The following is a 16458-nucleotide window of genomic DNA, read 5'->3' on the forward strand; positions in this document are numbered from 1 at the left end:
TGTTACATGGTAGTGATGGTTGCACAACTCTGAATATATGAAAACCGACCGAATCGTATAATCTAAATGGGTAAATGTTATTGTTAGGCCAAATCCCCCACCCATAACTTCCACGAGGCCGCTTGTAAAATCAAATCTGCCCCTACTCTCGTGGCAGTCCCATGACTATCCTTGCATCCACCATCCAGCATTCCTGTAATAGCTCCCCTTATCAAACATCCATTCTTCAGCAGTTACAGTCCCTGCAATTACAATCTTGCAATAATAATTCCCCTTATTCAGTATTTTCCCTCTGGCAGCTCCAAGCTTGCAATAACTCCCTCCTTAGCCTGCCAATTTCTTGCTCCAAGCTAAACAATAAAAATACACCTCCCTCTCCCTATTCCTCCCTGCCCCATCACTGTCCCGCCAACTTCGGGGCTGTTGCCACTTTAAGCATCATCCTGCTTGTGCACAGCCTCACAATAAAGCTCCTTTAATCAAGTTTTGGTCTCCTTTCCTCCTTCCTGGTCGAGAAACCTATCAGTTATGGTATGCAAGTAACATCGCAATAAAACTGTTTAAAAAGTAAGTGTGAAACTGATACTATCAAACTATAAAACATGTATAAAGAAATCTCGTGTTCATGGACCAAAAAGCGTAATATTGTTAACATGACCATACATCCCAAAGTGATCGCTAGATTCAATGCAATTCCTATCAAAATTTCAATTGTCTTTTTTGCAGACATGGAAAAGTCAATCTTAAAATTCACTTGGACTTACAAGGGACCCCAGACAGCCAAAACAATTTTGAAAAGAACAAAGGTGGAGGACTAGTACTTCCCAATTTCAAAACTTATCATAGAGCTATGGTAATCAAAGCAGGGTGAAATGGAATTAGGATAGACATATTGATCAACGTATAGACCAAACATCTATATTCAATTAATTTTGGACAGCAGTGCAAAGACCATTCAATGGAGAAAGAACAGTATCTTCAAAAATGGTGCTAAGACAACTGGATACTCATACCCAAAATAATGAAATGGGACCTTCATCTCACATAATACACAAAAATTAACTCAAAATGAATCAAAAGCCTAACCTAAATATATGAGCTAAAACCATAAAATTCCTAGAATAAAGCATCCAGATATATCTTCATGACAATAGATTTGGCAGTGGTTTTTTAGATATGACACTAAAAGCCCAAGCAGCAAAAGAAAAAAAATAGCTAAATTGGACTTCATCAAAATTAAAAGTTTTTATGCAGACTGTAGGAAAATGGTGGAGTAGAAAGTTCCAGGAATCAGTTCCTCCCCAGAACAACTATTTGAAGGCAGGAACTGTCTGAATCAACTATTTTAAAACTCCAGAACCAGTAGATACTGTAAAGCACCCAGGGAAGAACAGAAGAGGCCAGTAAATTACAGCAGATACCAGTAAATTACACTTTCTGTACAGCAATTACCATCACTGATCTCCCTCTCTTATGACAGGAAGCAGTAAGGTCTGGTCTCTGATGTAGCTTGCTGGTGCCAGAAAGAGCTACAAAATCAGTTTCCAAGATTGTGTTTTGCGGGTGGGATGGTGGGTGAGGGAGTATAAGCTGATTGCTGGTCACTGCTTTTGACTATTCTTATTGTTTAGCTACTTCTGATTTCTGGAGCCCAGCTCTGAGGGTAGCCATTGTTCCAACTCTCCCCAGACAATGGCAGTAGAAGAGACTTAAAGACAGGAGCTTCCTCAGGGCTGCAGCAGATAGTTGAACGGCTGCATTTGAAAGGCAGGGACCAAGTTAAAAAAGCACAGCTTTGGGGAGCCATGAAAGAAGCTCCTGGCATTCTTCCAGGTCCTTTCCTCATTACTTTCCCAGGGTACTTTGCAGCCAGCTACCTTTGTGGAGCCCTGGGCTTGTTTCACCTAGGAAAGACTGTTTTGGGGAACTCCTCACCAGAGTGCCCTTTCCTCCAGAATCTGCCCTCTATTAAAAGACAGCTTTAAAAAAAAAAAAAGCAATGCTATAAACAAATGAGGCAGATGGGCTGGAGTAATAACTGAAATGAAAAACTCCCAGGAGGGTTTCAACAGCAGATTGGAGCTGGCAGAAGAAAGAATCAGTGAACTCGAAAACATGACAATTAAAAATGAGTCAGGCTGAAGAGCAGAAAGAAAAAAGAATTATAAAAAATATCCCTCCTCTTCTATTTTTTAGAAGAATTTGAGAAGGATCACTGTTAATTCTTTTTTAAATGTTTGCTAGAATTCACCAGTGAAACTTGTTCTGGACTTCCACTGTAGGGAGGTTTTAATTACTGATTCAATCTCTTTACTTTTATATAGGTCCATTTAATTTTCTATTTCCTTTAGAGGCAATTTTTGTCATTTTTGTGTGTTGTGGGTTTAACGCATTCCCCAAAAAGACATGTTGAAGTTCTAAACCCCAGTATCTGTAAATGTGACCTTATTTGGAAACAGGATCTTCACAGACATAATGAAGTTAAGATGAGGTCATACTGGAATAGGGCTGGCCATAATACAAAGACTGATCTCATAAGAGAAAATTTGAACACAGAGGCACACAGAGAAGATATGTTGGTTTAAAACTGCTATGTACCTCCAGAAAAGCCATGTTATTTTACTTCAGTTTTGTCAGGGCAGACCTATTGTTGGGTGGGACCTTTTGATCAAGTTGTTTCTATGGAGATGTGACCCCACTCATTCAAGATGGGTCTTAATATGCTTACTGGAAGACATTTTGGAGAAAGTACAGACACTTGAAGAAAGAAAACGTCCCAGCAGGAACTAGAACCCACAGGAGCTGAGGGAGCCATTTTGAAACAACCCAGGAGGGAAGGGCCAGCAGATATCACCATGTGCTTTTCCATGTGACAGAGGAACCCACATGAAAATTGACCTTTCTTCAGAGATGCAATTGACCTTTCTTCAGTGATGCCTTAATTTGGACATTTCCATGGCCTGAGAATTGTAACTGGTAATTAAACGCCCTTTGTAAAAGCCAATTCATTACTAGTATATTGCATTCTGGTAGCTTTAGCAAACCAAAGCAGAAGAACACCATTTAATAATGAAGGCAGAAACTGAAGTGATGCATCTAAAGCCAAAGATCACAAAGGATTGCCAATAACCACCAGAAGCTACAAGAGGGCATGGAACAGATTCTCCTTCAAGGGCCCCCATAAGAAATTAACCTTGCTAACACTTTGGTTTTGGACTTCTAGCCTCCAGAACTGTGAGAATAAATTTCTATTGTTCATAGCAACTCATTTTGTGGTACTTTGTTAGAGTAGCCCTAGAAATTAATCAAGTGTGTGTCTAGGAATTTGTCCATTTCATCTAAGTTATCCAATTGGTTCCTGTACAACTGTTCATAGTATTCTCTTATAATCCTTTTTATTCCTGTAAGGTTGGTAGTAATGCCTGATTTTACTTATTTCTTATTTCAGTTTTTTGTGCCTTAGTCCAGCTAAAGGTTTCTTAGTTTTATTGGCCTTTTCAAAAAACCAACTTTTGGCTTCACTGATTCTTTCTTGTTGTTATTGTTTTGGATATTTTTATCTCTATTCTAATCATTAGTATTTCTTTTTTTCTGCCAGTTTACTGAGAGCTCTTCTTTTTCTAATTCCTTGAGGTGTAAATTTAGGTTAAGAATGAGATCATTTAAAATGCAGGCTTTTACAGTTACCTGTTTCCCTCAGAGCACTACTTTTGCTGAATCCCATAAGTTTTGGTATGTTGTGTTTTTGTTTTCACTCCATCTCAACATATTTTCCGATTTTCCTTGTGATATCTGCTTTGACCCATTGGTCATTTAGGAGATCTGTTCAAATTTGAAACTTTCTCTGACCCTACTGTTTGAATCAGTTGGCACTCCACATTCCCCTTTCCCTTCTTGAAATTTTTCTTCATAGTACTTATCTTCATCTGAAATTCTATGTATTTACTTGTTATTTTATCGTCTGTCTCTCTCCAAAAGGGGAAGCACTTTGTTTTGTACAATGTGAGCCTTGGCTCCTAGTACACTACCTGACATATAAGGACTGAATAGGTATTTGTCAAACAAACCTTTTTAGTCTTATTATTATTGGAATCCAAATTTTCACCACGGATACTGTGACATTTGATTCCAAGTAAGAAATATGCATATGGATTTTTCTTAGTCCAGGGCACACTGGAGAAAAGGCAGAAACTATTTTGACTAATTCCAAATCAGTGTGTTTCTATAAAAAAAAATAAAAACTCCAAATTAAATTCCTTGAGATGAAGTAGAAGGATACATTTACATTTCATTTCCTGTATTTCCTTGTCATGTCTCTTTAGCTTCCTTTAAAGGTAAACAGTATATGGTATGGCTTATTCCATTTGTACTACTTTCCAATTGTTTAATGATCATAATTAGTATGACATCAGTCACTGCCCAATTATGTGACTCATTTCAATTGGAAGATAGACTCAGGTTTCTCATTGTCAAGGACATTTAAATATATATAAAATTTTTCTCTTAATTTAAAAATTGCCAGTATAATTCAGCCTAGTGTTATTTCCTGTACACCTAGGTCTAGTACAAGTACATTAAATGTGAAGAAAACTTTTTGATAATGAATAAAATAATCACTATGAGGTTAAAAATTTATTGTACTACCATCAAAATTCCCTAAATTAAAGGCTATCCCTGTATTTAAATGGTTGTTATAATAAATTACCATAAACCTGGTGGCTTAAAACCACAGAAATTTATTCTCAAAGTTCTGGAGGCCAGAGGTAAAAAATCAAGGTGTGTGGGCAGGACACAGTGGCTCAGCAGATAGAGTTCTCGCCTGCCATGCCAGAGACCAGGGTTTGATTCCCGATGCCTGCCCATGCAAAAAAATAAAAAATAAAGGTGTTTGCAAGTCCACACTCTCTCCAAAGGCTCTAGAGGAGTCTGTTCCTTGCCTCTTCTAATTCCTGTGGCTGCTGGCATTCCATGGCTTGTGGCCACATTGCTCCAATCTCTACTTCTGTGGTTACAATGCTACCTCCTCCTCAGGGTGTCAAATCTCCTTCTATGACTCACATATAAGGGCATTTGTGATAGTAGCAAAGGCACAACTGGATAATCTAGGATTTTCTTAACTCAAGATCCTTAACTTAATCACATTTACAAAGATCTTTTTCTAAATAAGGTAACATTCACAGGTTCCATGGATTTGATGTGGATATCTTTTGGAGGCTATTTTTTTGGCCTACTATGCTCATCTTAATCAAGTGATCAAACTTAGCATCATGAATAATGAGGTAAGCTGGCATCATACACCTCCTGATAAAATGCCCTGAGAAGAGCACATACCCTATGCAGTATTTTGGTCAAAAATACATATCTTGGGTGTGCCATGGTGGCTCAGCAGGCAGAGTTCTTGCCTGCCAAGCCAGAGACCTGGGTTCATGTTCCCGGTGCCTGCCCATGCAAAATAAATAAATAAATAATACATAACCGGAATCAATCAAGACAAAAACAATCAGACAAACCCAAAATGAGAGAGACACATTCTTCCAAAATGTTAATGTCATTAAAGATAAATAAAAATTAAAAAAACATTCCAAATTAAAGGAGTCTAAAGAAGCCTGACAATGAAATACAATGTGTGATCCTGGATTGATTCCTGAATCTCACAAGGAAAATAAATTTTCCTTTCTTTTTTTTGTCTATAAAAGGTCACTTATTGGGACAACTGGCAAAATTTGAATATGGAGTATACATTAGATAATAGCAGTGCATCAACATTAACTTTTTTTGAATTTTATCATTATGTTGTGGTTATATAATTAATGAGACGAGAGATAAAACAAATGTGGCAAAATATTAATGTGATGAATCTAGGTAGAGGGCACATGGCTCTTTTTCAAACTCCTTTTGAAGCTTTGCTGTTAGTTTGAATTTTTTTCAAAATAAAAAGTTGAAAAAATTTTTCTTCCCATGAAGCAAGACTGTATGTACAGCCACTAATATCCCATTCCTCGATAAAAATTACACCTCCTCTAAAAATTTAAATTAAAAAAAAAAGAATCCAACATAGTAAAAAGTTCTCTAGTCCTCTGATCATTTTCCCAGAAAAAGCAGCTGAGCAGGGTATTTTTCTTCTGATACACACACAATCAAGAAAGACTGAATATAAGCAAGAAATTCACATTAAAACACAAATATAAGGGAAGGTCATGGTGGCTCAGCAGGCAGAGTTCTCGCCTGCCATGCCGGAGACCCAGGTTCAATTCCCGGTGCCTGCCCATGTGAAAAAAAAAACAAAAAAACCCCACAAACATACTCATGTGGGGATAAAAAGAATTATTTCTTGTCAAAAAGGAAAAAAGAAAAAAAAAAAGACTCAAAGAAGGAAGTTTAAAGTTCATTCTCTGGGTACCCCACAGAAGGAAAAACAAAGGGGACCACTAAACCAGAATGCTTGGAAATGACATTCTCATATTGCCTTTCCAAAACCAGAATTGAGCCTTATGAAACAGTAGCGTATAAGAGAAACCACATTTTAACCAAAGAGAAATGTTATACATAAAAGAAACTATTATTAATTTGGTTTTTAAAACTTAATTAAAGAATACCTTAGGTGCTATCTTAGAACAGCAACAAAAAATTAGGGGAGTGAGAGCAGGAACTCTTCCCCTAATAAGTGTAATCCATGAAACCTGTTATTTGGGGTTGGGGAATAATGATTATTGAAACGGTTTCTCTCTCTCTTATATCCCCTCATTCGCAAATTTAACTATGCTCAAATAATAATTATAGAGTGAAAATAAAACCTCCCAAAAGAATCCAAACAAAAGATAACAAAACCGAAACTTCAAAATAAAGCAAAATGTTGAAAAATTATGTGTTTTGAAAGAAAAAAGAATATTCTCCTGAAACATTATTAAAAACTTACCTTCTGGGACAGGAAACACTTCAGCTATTGAGCCTAAAATGGTTAACGCTGAAAATCTAGTTGGATAGGAAGATCCAGGAAATAATGCTCCAAAAAGACTGTTGGTAATGGATGACATGAAATTCTAAAAAATATATTAGAGTAAGTACAATTACCTTAATTCATAAGAGATTATCTTCAGAGTATCACCTTTGGGGCAGTTTTTTTAAAAATTAAGAAAGCAGAGATTTTTAAAAACAATACTGGTTTCTCACATAGCTTAATAACCCAGCTTGGCACCCCTTGCCATGACTTAAATGAACCCTATCTTTTTAGGGTCAACAAGAAGTACAATTCCATTATAATCTAGACAAGAATATATTTTTCATGAAAACAAGATCCCTTGTATCAATGGAAGGCTATATGAAAATTGATTTTCCCCACCAGAATCCAAACTGATTTTAATCCAGGCTTCAAGGGTGTGTTCACTTTATTTTGGGGGGGAGGGGGGTGCATGGTCCAGTAATCGAACCCAGGTCTCCTGCATGGAAGGTGAGCATTCTACCACTGACCCACCAGTGCACCCAGCTAAAGGTATACATTGTAATTGACCAATGGCATACCCGGTATATACTACTGGGTAAATGTGGCTATAATGACCTAATTCCTAGAAGGATCTGACTATTCCACTGCCTTGCCCTGTCTCTTTAAGACTCCTGTTAGGCTGTTCTGTTTATACAAATGATAAAGAATGAAAACTTGAAAAAAATACAATAAAAAAAAGCAAAGCGAGAAATACTTTGTCCAGCATAAAGTCATCTTTCTCTATTTGAAAGAATAAAAAAGGAAGGTAATGCCTGTGTGAGACCAAGGAGAAAAACTGTAAGGAAAAGCTGTGATCCTCCAGTATCTTGACACTGCTATGTCACAGTAGCATATACTTGTAACTGAGCAGCACATAGGCAGCCCTAGTTTCAGTGGACTCCAAACAGGATCCCTATACTCATTTTTCTGGTCAAGGACATACAACCTAGGCAATTTATCTTTTAGGTCTTCACAAGCCCTAAGAACTTATGAGGTCATTCATTGCATTGGTTTCAAAGGAATAGTTAAATGGCTAAAAAGTGTTCCAGTTAAATATGTTTTAATTATAAACAAACAGTACTCATATTAAAGGACAAGTTCACCTTTACAGAATTATTTTATGCTAAATGTATTGTCATTTATATTTTAGGCATAGTTCTTCTTTCCCTCAACCAGACTGTCACTGCAGTGGGGGCAGGGAGCCCAATTTATACGGGTAGACTCCTAGTCCCAGGCAGACCCCTCAACAACCCACTCACTTCCCTCAACACAACCACCGAAGAAGGAACTCATACACTCTCTCATCAGTTTTAATGGCTCATACTGACACTTCCAAATGCCTTAGACTAGCATTCAAAACTTTCCACTACCCATCCACAATTTGATTTTCTAAGCTCATTTCCCATTACTCAACTACTTCATCCCTATCCTCCACTCCTTCATCCCCAGTTCTTAAAATGTCATTCACACAGTGAATTCCCTACTCCCCCAATTTTCCCTGCACTTTCTTACCTCTAAACCACCAACTGCACTGGTATAGAGAAAAACCACTCGGATTTTAGAGTCAAGAACTGATTTGAATTGGTGCCCCAGTTTTACCGCTTCCTAGCTGAGTAACCCAGGAAAAGTAAGTTCAGTAACTTTTCTAAGCTTCAACTTTTCTCACTTGTTGAGTGGAATAATAATGCCTACTTCACAGTGTTATTATTAAACATCAGGTAAATACGTGGATAAAGCATTTTGAAATTTAAAAGTAGTCTGATTATTAATATTAGTTATTCAGATATAAAGGCACTCATCCAATTCTCAGCCTCCTCCTCTCCTCCCAGCATGTTGTCAGCTGATAGGTAGGTTGAGCCTACCATACACTATGCATGGTACCCATTGTTAGGATGACGAGGATGACATAATACCAAGGTCACAACCTCTGAAAGCCACAGGTGACAATCAGCTGGGAGAAAACATCAGAACCAAGAGATTGACTCCGATTAAGACTTCAAAAGACTAATTTTCAAAAAATGAATATCCATAAGCACAAACTGATAAATCACATGTGAAAATTCACAATCTGAATCTAAAACATAGGTACCTAATTGAACGTCATCTTACCCCTCAAAAAATGAAGCAAGATAGAGATGTTTTCTAGTACTGACCAAAGATAGGCTAAAAAATAACTTCCATTTTCAGAGTGATTTATAGTTTAAAAAGCGTTTTCTCATTTAGCCCTCAAAACCAACCTTTAAAGGAGTGTTATTAATCCCACTGTATAGGTGAGAAGACCCAGAGACAACCAACTAATTAGTGGCAAAAACAGGACTTGAATCTATGTCCTTCAAATTCAGGTTGTAACTTTTAAATCTTTAGAATTGGGACTGTGAAAAGGTGAAGCTGATTTCAGCCTTAGTATAGGAATATTCTTCTTTAGATGATTTTCTGTCTTTTAAACACAAAATTAAACCAAGGCAACTTTACTGATGCTTAGAGTAGGTAGTGGGTTTGTCATGGCTCAAACTGTCGTTAATCTATTATACCGGTTTCCCTAACTGAGATAAAATAGATGCACTTTGTCCTCTACCTGAGCCTTACAAGAAAATAAAGGTCTGCTTCAAAAGGCCAGATCTGGGGTAAGAAACCAGTGAAAAGCTCATTCTAAGGTCAAGCTGAATCCTGGTCTACATGGGCACTGCTGTACTTGGCATTCATCAACCCAACTAACACAGGGTCCTGAAACCCAGCACTACTCCTCTAGTTCACTCCAAAATGGGATAGATGGGAACCTTTAAACCTGGACCATGGGCCAGGAGTCATGAGCCTGAAGTAAGCTAACAAAAGCCACATTAGTCTAAAGTTTAAGCAAGCCAGACAGAGCAGTTTTCCACCCTGGGGTGGAGTAGAGGAGTTCAAGGCCAGGCAATTAGCTTTTTGTTAAAGTACTAAATTCATCTGGCCCATGTACGCTGTAAATTTTTGAGGTTAGTCCATTAATATTATTCTGTAACAGCCCTCAGGCCGGCATGGGTTCCATTACCCCATGCTACCATAAAAGGGGTACCAAGCGCCAGAAGGAATATATAAAACTCAGCTTGAAAGGGGAAAAAGCACAGAAACACCATTAACCTAAAGACTTCCATTTCTCTTTCCTTAATGTTTATTTATAATTGCTTTAAGTTTCTTAAACATCTGTATGTCTAGAAATATATCACCTACCTTATATTGCTCTAAAGAAACAGATGGATGCTGTCTGGTTAACTCATTCTCTGGTTCATGTTTGGATTTGCTTTGCTCCAATTTATAAAGTACCTGAGAACTTTCCTGTATTCTACAAAACAGCTTTCGAGAAAAAGAAAAACGAAGCATATGTGAGCCACGTTACACTTAAAGGTCAGTTTGAAAGGAAAGGGAAGAGTTTCCTAAATTCTTTAGAATAAACTTCAGGCAAAGGGGATAGTAGTATTTACATGTACTTAATATTTACATGATACTTCTTTTTTGAGAGAACAGTAACATTTCTATTTTAACAATCAAAAACAAAGTATTGCTACAAACCAGAATACAGTCATTAAACCACACAGTTCTCTTATTTCCTTGAAGTCGGCATGAGTCTGAAGATGATACAGTCATTTCTCTACTCTGCCAATTCTGTACCCAATAAATGTGCCATCTGATTAATTCAAGTTGAATTATTCAATAATGAGGCACTTAAAAATGCAAGGATTTTCTTCCGTCTGTTGCCAAACTTTTCTTAAGTCACTTTACACCCTGAGAACTTGAGCGCTGGATTTTTTTGTTCTTTAAAAAAAAACAGAGCTCAATGTTGATTTACTACACCAAAATGAAAGGATTTTATCCCCAAATATAAACATTATGGAATCACAGAACAGGTCACAGAAGGGCCATGAAGAAATATGGTGGGCCAATTGCACAATCATTCCCACACGCTCTCAAAATCTGGGCTCTTTTTAAAAACGATTGCCAAAACAGAATTCATCACTTTCCTAAAGATTCAATAACCATTCCTCTACTTTGATGGGTGAGCCTACCTTTTTAAGAAGAGAACAAATCTGTTGCCGCACTCCTGGAGACTGGTTATTAAGATTATATGTAATAAAGAACAGAATCAACTCCATTTCTTTTGTGGACACGATTTCTGTGCTTCGATTACTTTCACAAAGCAAGCCTAAAGTATCTATCCGTACCTAAAATAAACCAAACAATAAGATGTTAATTTTTCAATGAAATAAGTAAAGCTTAAACAAACCACTTAAAATGTTTCATTTACACAGGTTACCTCAGTTCACCATATGTAACTTTTAAAAGTTCCCTAATACCACAAATCCTGTGGTTATTTCCCATATTATTTTTATTAAATGTGTGAACTGAATATGTATAAAAGTCAACAATCTTAAAGATTCTTATTTCACAGTAATTCTCAGCTTCACTCCTTTTTCTCTTTTACCTTACCACCTCACTCTTAGATTACTACCATGCAGGTGCTCTCGCTCTTGGCCCACCATTATCATCTGTTTCCATTAATGCCATTTCCTTGCTGAAGACTCTGGAATGGCTCTGGTTTTCAGTTACAAACTGAATGAAATCAGAAGTCTTCAGCCTAGCATTAGAGCCTTCCATAAGGTGGATGTTTTTCCATTCTTGCCAAAACAATATATTTAATCATCCTCTGGATCTTGTTTTCTCCACCCTTACCTTATGTGTGCTTCTCAAACACATCTTCTCCTCTAATCACACCTATCACTTTCCAAACCAATCTCAACCTAGTCTGATCACTCTCTCCTTCTGTGCCTCCTAAGTCCTGATGCAAACACCAGGACACATTTGAACTGTGTTGTCTTCTAAGAGTTCCCAATTGTTTCACGCAGGTTTTCTTAGCCCCATAACTAATCTTTAAGTAGCCTGAGTGTAGGGTCTACACCGTTTACTTCCTATTCATTCTCTCCATGGATCCTATAAAACAGGGCAGAGCACAAAGTAGGGGCCTCTATCTTAGACTGCTAAGTGAAGGAATAAATCAGACAGCTATCACATATGTGAATTCTCAGATACTTTGTTTACTTACTTGGCTATGCTGATGGATTAAGCCTTGCTTTATTCTTGCAGTGGACACAAGACTCCCCCAGGCATCAGCTGCAGACTGGAGATGCCCATGAGCTCTAGCTGTTCGCAGACAAGCCATCAATGCTCCCAAAGCCCCTCTGCTATTACAAGACCCTAAAGATGGAAAAGATTGCTCTTATCTAAGAAGCACTACAACAAAGATCACTACTATGCTATGCAACAACTGCTACAATTCCAGTAGCCAGTGTTCATAATGTGTCTATCAACATTATATTTCAAAAAACAAAAATGACATTTTAAACTAAACTCTAACACAATTAAAGTAGCTATCATAAAATTATTATAAAATTAATTTAATAATTCTTGGGTCAATAATTTCAAAGTAGTATAATTCTTTTATTATGAACTTAAAAAAATCATATTTATTTGTTACTATGTTCACTTTTAGCTCGACACTTTAGAAAGTGAATTGGGAGGGAAAAAAAGAGGTGGGGAAATATTAAAATCAATTTAAAAATTAAAATGACTCTCAGCCAAGAATAGGAAAAATACTTCAGTGACTAGAGACTATTATTTTCTTAATAGATAATGAACCTCTGCATATTTTGGTATTATTGTTTCTCATTGGTAAAAAAAAAAAAAAGATAAAAAGACGATCACCAAGAAGCTGATCCTTTGAGAGGTTAGGACATTAGCTAGGAACAGGGAGTTCTGGCTCACAGGGTACCTTGATATAAAAAATAGGCTGCTTCAGAACAGATTCATGAATTCTAGACTTGGATGGCTTCTCAAAAAAGCGAGAAAAATTACTGTTAAAATAAGCAATGGCTCATTTTTGCCTAGGGAAACCAAGTTTTCCAGATATCTCATGGTTATTCTTTTAAATACTGAAAGTTTTTAATTATTTTAGTTGGAAATATTTCTTAAAATAGCATATTCATGCATTGTTCAACAGAATATAATTTTAAGATTTACCTGATGAGTCAGGATCACCATTTTGCACATTAATTACTGAATTATGCTTTAACATAGTGGTTTCTCAAGACTACTAAGTTTTGGGGCGGGCGACGGTGGCTCAGCAGGCAGGAATGCTTGCCTGCGGTGCCAGAAAACCGGGGTTCGATTCCCGGTGCCTGCCCAAGTTAAAAAAAAAAAAAAGATTACTAAGTTTCAATAGGAGATATGCCCCTACGCTAAATGACTACAGTCAGCCATTCTTGAGGCCATGCCTGAAAAATGTAGTGTCTTACTGGGAGACAAAAACTTGTTACAAGGAAACCTTCTTGACCAAAAGGGGAAGAGTAAAATGAGACAAAGTGTCAATGGCTGAGAGATTCCAAACAAGAGTCAAGAGGTTATCCTGGAGGTTATTCTTATGCATTAAGTAGATATCACCTTCTTATGCAAGATGTAATAGAGAGGCTGGAGGGAACTGCCTGAAAATGTAAAGCTGTGTTCCAGTAGCCATGTTTCTTGAGGATGATTGAATAATGATGTAGCTTTCACAATGTGACAGTGTGATTGCGAAAACCTTGTGTCTGCTGCTCCTTTTATCTACCTTGTCAACAAACAAGTAGAACACATGGAATAAAAATAAATAATAGGGGGAACAAATGTTAAAATAAATTTAGTTTGAAATGCTAGTGATCAGTGAAAGCGAGGGGTAAGGGGTATGGTAGGTATAATCTTTTTTTTTTTCTGTTCTCGTTTTCTTTTTCTATTGTCTTTTTTTTCTTTTTCTGAATGGATGCAAATGTTCTAAGAAATGACGAATATGCAACTAAGTGATGATACTGTGAATTACTATTTATGTTAATATTTTATTTCATTTGTTAAATTTTTTAAATTAATAAATAAATTTTTTTTAAATCCATGAGCTTATTAAAAAAAAAAAGATTAAATGGAGAGGCTGGAACTGCCTGAAAATGTAGAGCTGTGTTCCAGTAGCCATGTCTCTTGAAGATGATTGTATAATGATACAGCTTTCACAATGTGACTGTGTGACTGTGAAAAACCTTGTGTCTGATGCTCCTTTTATCTACGTTGTCAACAGAAGAGTAGAAAATACGGAATAAAAATAAATAATGGGGGAACAAACGTTAAAATAAATTTAGTTTGAAATGCTAGTTTTCAATGAAAGGGAGGGGAAAGGGGTGTGGTATGTATAAATTTTTTTTTCTATTTGCATTTTATTTCTTTTTCTGAATAGATGCAAATGTTCCAAGAAATGATAATGATGATGAATATGCAACTATGTGATGATATTGTGAATTACTGATTATATATGTAGACTGGAATGATCAAAATAGGAATCGTTGCATTTATTTGGTGTTTTTTGGTATTTAAATAAATAAAATAAATAAATAAATAAATTTGTTACTGCCAATTTACCTGTCTTCAACCTTGCCTAAACCAGTTTTTAAATACTGTCTCAACCATTCAAATGAGCAACTTATATAAAACACACAAATTTTCACTCCAGTCTGTTAACAGAATAGACAAATGAGAAGTTGGTAAAATGAATTAAAACCTAGGAGCAAAGAAAACTTTATAAGCATAACTGGAATCTCACTCCTTAGCTTGCAGAAATTACTTCACCCAACAAAAGAACTGTTCAGCTATGTAGAAGAGTAGTCATTTCCATCTAGAATCCCCATGACTAATATTCTTCTTTACCATTTACAAAAGTGACGTTTAAATTTTAAAGCAGTCAACATACGCCTAGGTATCCACATTTAAGCATCATAATTAGAAATTACTACAACAAAAATTCATTTCCTTACCAATTTTAGCATCAGCAGAAGTCTGAAGAATCTTCACCATGTAGCTTACGCTTTCAGGGCTGCAATTCAGTAATTTTGGCAAGTAATAATCAATCACATAAGATTTTTGATCTAGATTTCCTTCACAAAGTATAAAAAGGAGAGGAGAAACCCAAGTTTCATGCCACTGGTCAATCCACATGCTGTCAACAGTACGGGATTTCAAATGACTCCTGTGATTTTTAAACATGGTTTCCAAGAGGTCACTTGCATAAGGTACCAATGACTGGTCCCCCATCACCTCTAAGATTTGAGATGGAATAGTTTTATCTACTGCCAAAATATGTTCAATTCCTATGCACTCAACCAAACAACCGAGGCATGTGTACTTTCCTTTAATGTGCCATTCTAATCGCAGAAGACTCTCAGTCAGCCCCAAAAAGAAAGGATCAGTGGCAGAATGTGACCCTTCTGTAGTGAGCCAATGCATTTGGAGAAGATTTTTGAATATGATTTTGGTTTGGTGTCTCAGAGCGTCCAAAGGATGTTCCCAGTGGGTATAGACATATTCTAAAAGTCTCCCAACTATGCTTGAATTCCCATTGAGACTGCTCTTTAGGCTTGCAGAACTTGATTCAAGGGCACATATAGCTGAATTGGTCCAAGATGTCAAGATTCTAGACAGAAACATTTCCAGGGTGGATTCCTTGATCCTAAAAAATAAAACAAGCTACATTATTGTTGATTTTAAACTTATTTAGACTTTAAAAACATAAAATACAAAAAATTATTAGAAAATTGAATCATTATTAAATTTAAACCAAAAACATTACATATAAGGCCAAAAAAGATATCAAATCTGTATATGAATTTTTCCATCTTCTAAAAATAGCCCAAAAGGAGGCACAAGAAAGCAAAAATGATGGAAATGTTCACTATCTTGATTGTGGTGATGATTTCAATAGATGTTTTAAAACAAAACTGAGGGCGTAGGGTTGTGAAAAGGGAGCTAGGGGACATGGGAAGGGTGACTGCAAACTGGTATGGGATTTCTTTTTGGGGTGATGAAAATGTTCAAAAATAGACTGATGATGGTTTCTGGTAGATGTAATGAATGTACTGAAAAATACTGAATTGCATACTTTAAATGGATGAATTATATGGCATGTGAATTATCCTCAATAAAGTGGTTATAAAAGATATGGTGAAGATTTTTTTTTTAATTTCTTTAAAACATACAGTTTTAAACACATATAAACTAAACAACATATTAAAAAGTTAGAATATCATAATTTTCTTTCCTCATCCATATGCTCAGTACTATCAAGCTATATCTATGGATTGACATTTTTAAGCACATGATCACTTTCAGCCAAAAGAAAATGAAGACCAATGTAGTCAGAAGACCTGATTCAATTCCGGCTCGGGTTCTTATTAGCAATATGCTATTAGTTCTGCTCAGGTTCTTATTAGCAACATGCTCTTAAAAGTAAATACTCAGGGCAGTGCAACAGTGGCTCAGTGGCAGAATTCTTGCCTGCTATGCCAGAGACACAGGTTCGATTCCCAGAGCCTGCCCATGTAAAAAAAAAAAAAGTAAATGCTCATTTACTTTTCTGAGCTTCACTTTAGCCCTTCAACAAA

General features: G+C 36.4%; 1 protein-coding gene across 12 annotated transcripts in view; it reads right to left on the bottom strand.

The window, feature by feature from the left end:
* Nucleotides 1-16458, bottom strand: part of THADA (THADA armadillo repeat containing) — a 456651-nt gene that overhangs the window by 414497 nt on the left and 25696 nt on the right. For all 12 annotated transcript variants that reach the window (XR_013164234.1, XR_013164232.1, XR_013164233.1 and 9 more), the window contains exons 11-15: nucleotides 14836-15527; nucleotides 12054-12205; nucleotides 11020-11175; nucleotides 10187-10309; nucleotides 6917-7040 (exon numbers count right to left, since the gene is read on the bottom strand). Coding sequence is in view for 9 of the 12 variants with exons in the window: in XM_077134100.1 (XP_076990215.1) it covers nucleotides 6917-7040; nucleotides 10187-10309; nucleotides 11020-11175; nucleotides 12054-12205; nucleotides 14836-15527 (1247 nt within the window). In the remaining 3 variants the exon portion in view is untranslated. The remainder of the gene's footprint in view (nucleotides 1-6916; nucleotides 7041-10186; nucleotides 10310-11019; nucleotides 11176-12053; nucleotides 12206-14835; nucleotides 15528-16458) is intronic.

Source organism: Tamandua tetradactyla, chromosome 17 (assembly GCF_023851605.1).
Source record: "Tamandua tetradactyla isolate mTamTet1 chromosome 17, mTamTet1.pri, whole genome shotgun sequence".
In the NCBI taxonomy this organism is placed as follows: domain Eukaryota; kingdom Metazoa; phylum Chordata; class Mammalia; order Pilosa; family Myrmecophagidae; genus Tamandua; species Tamandua tetradactyla.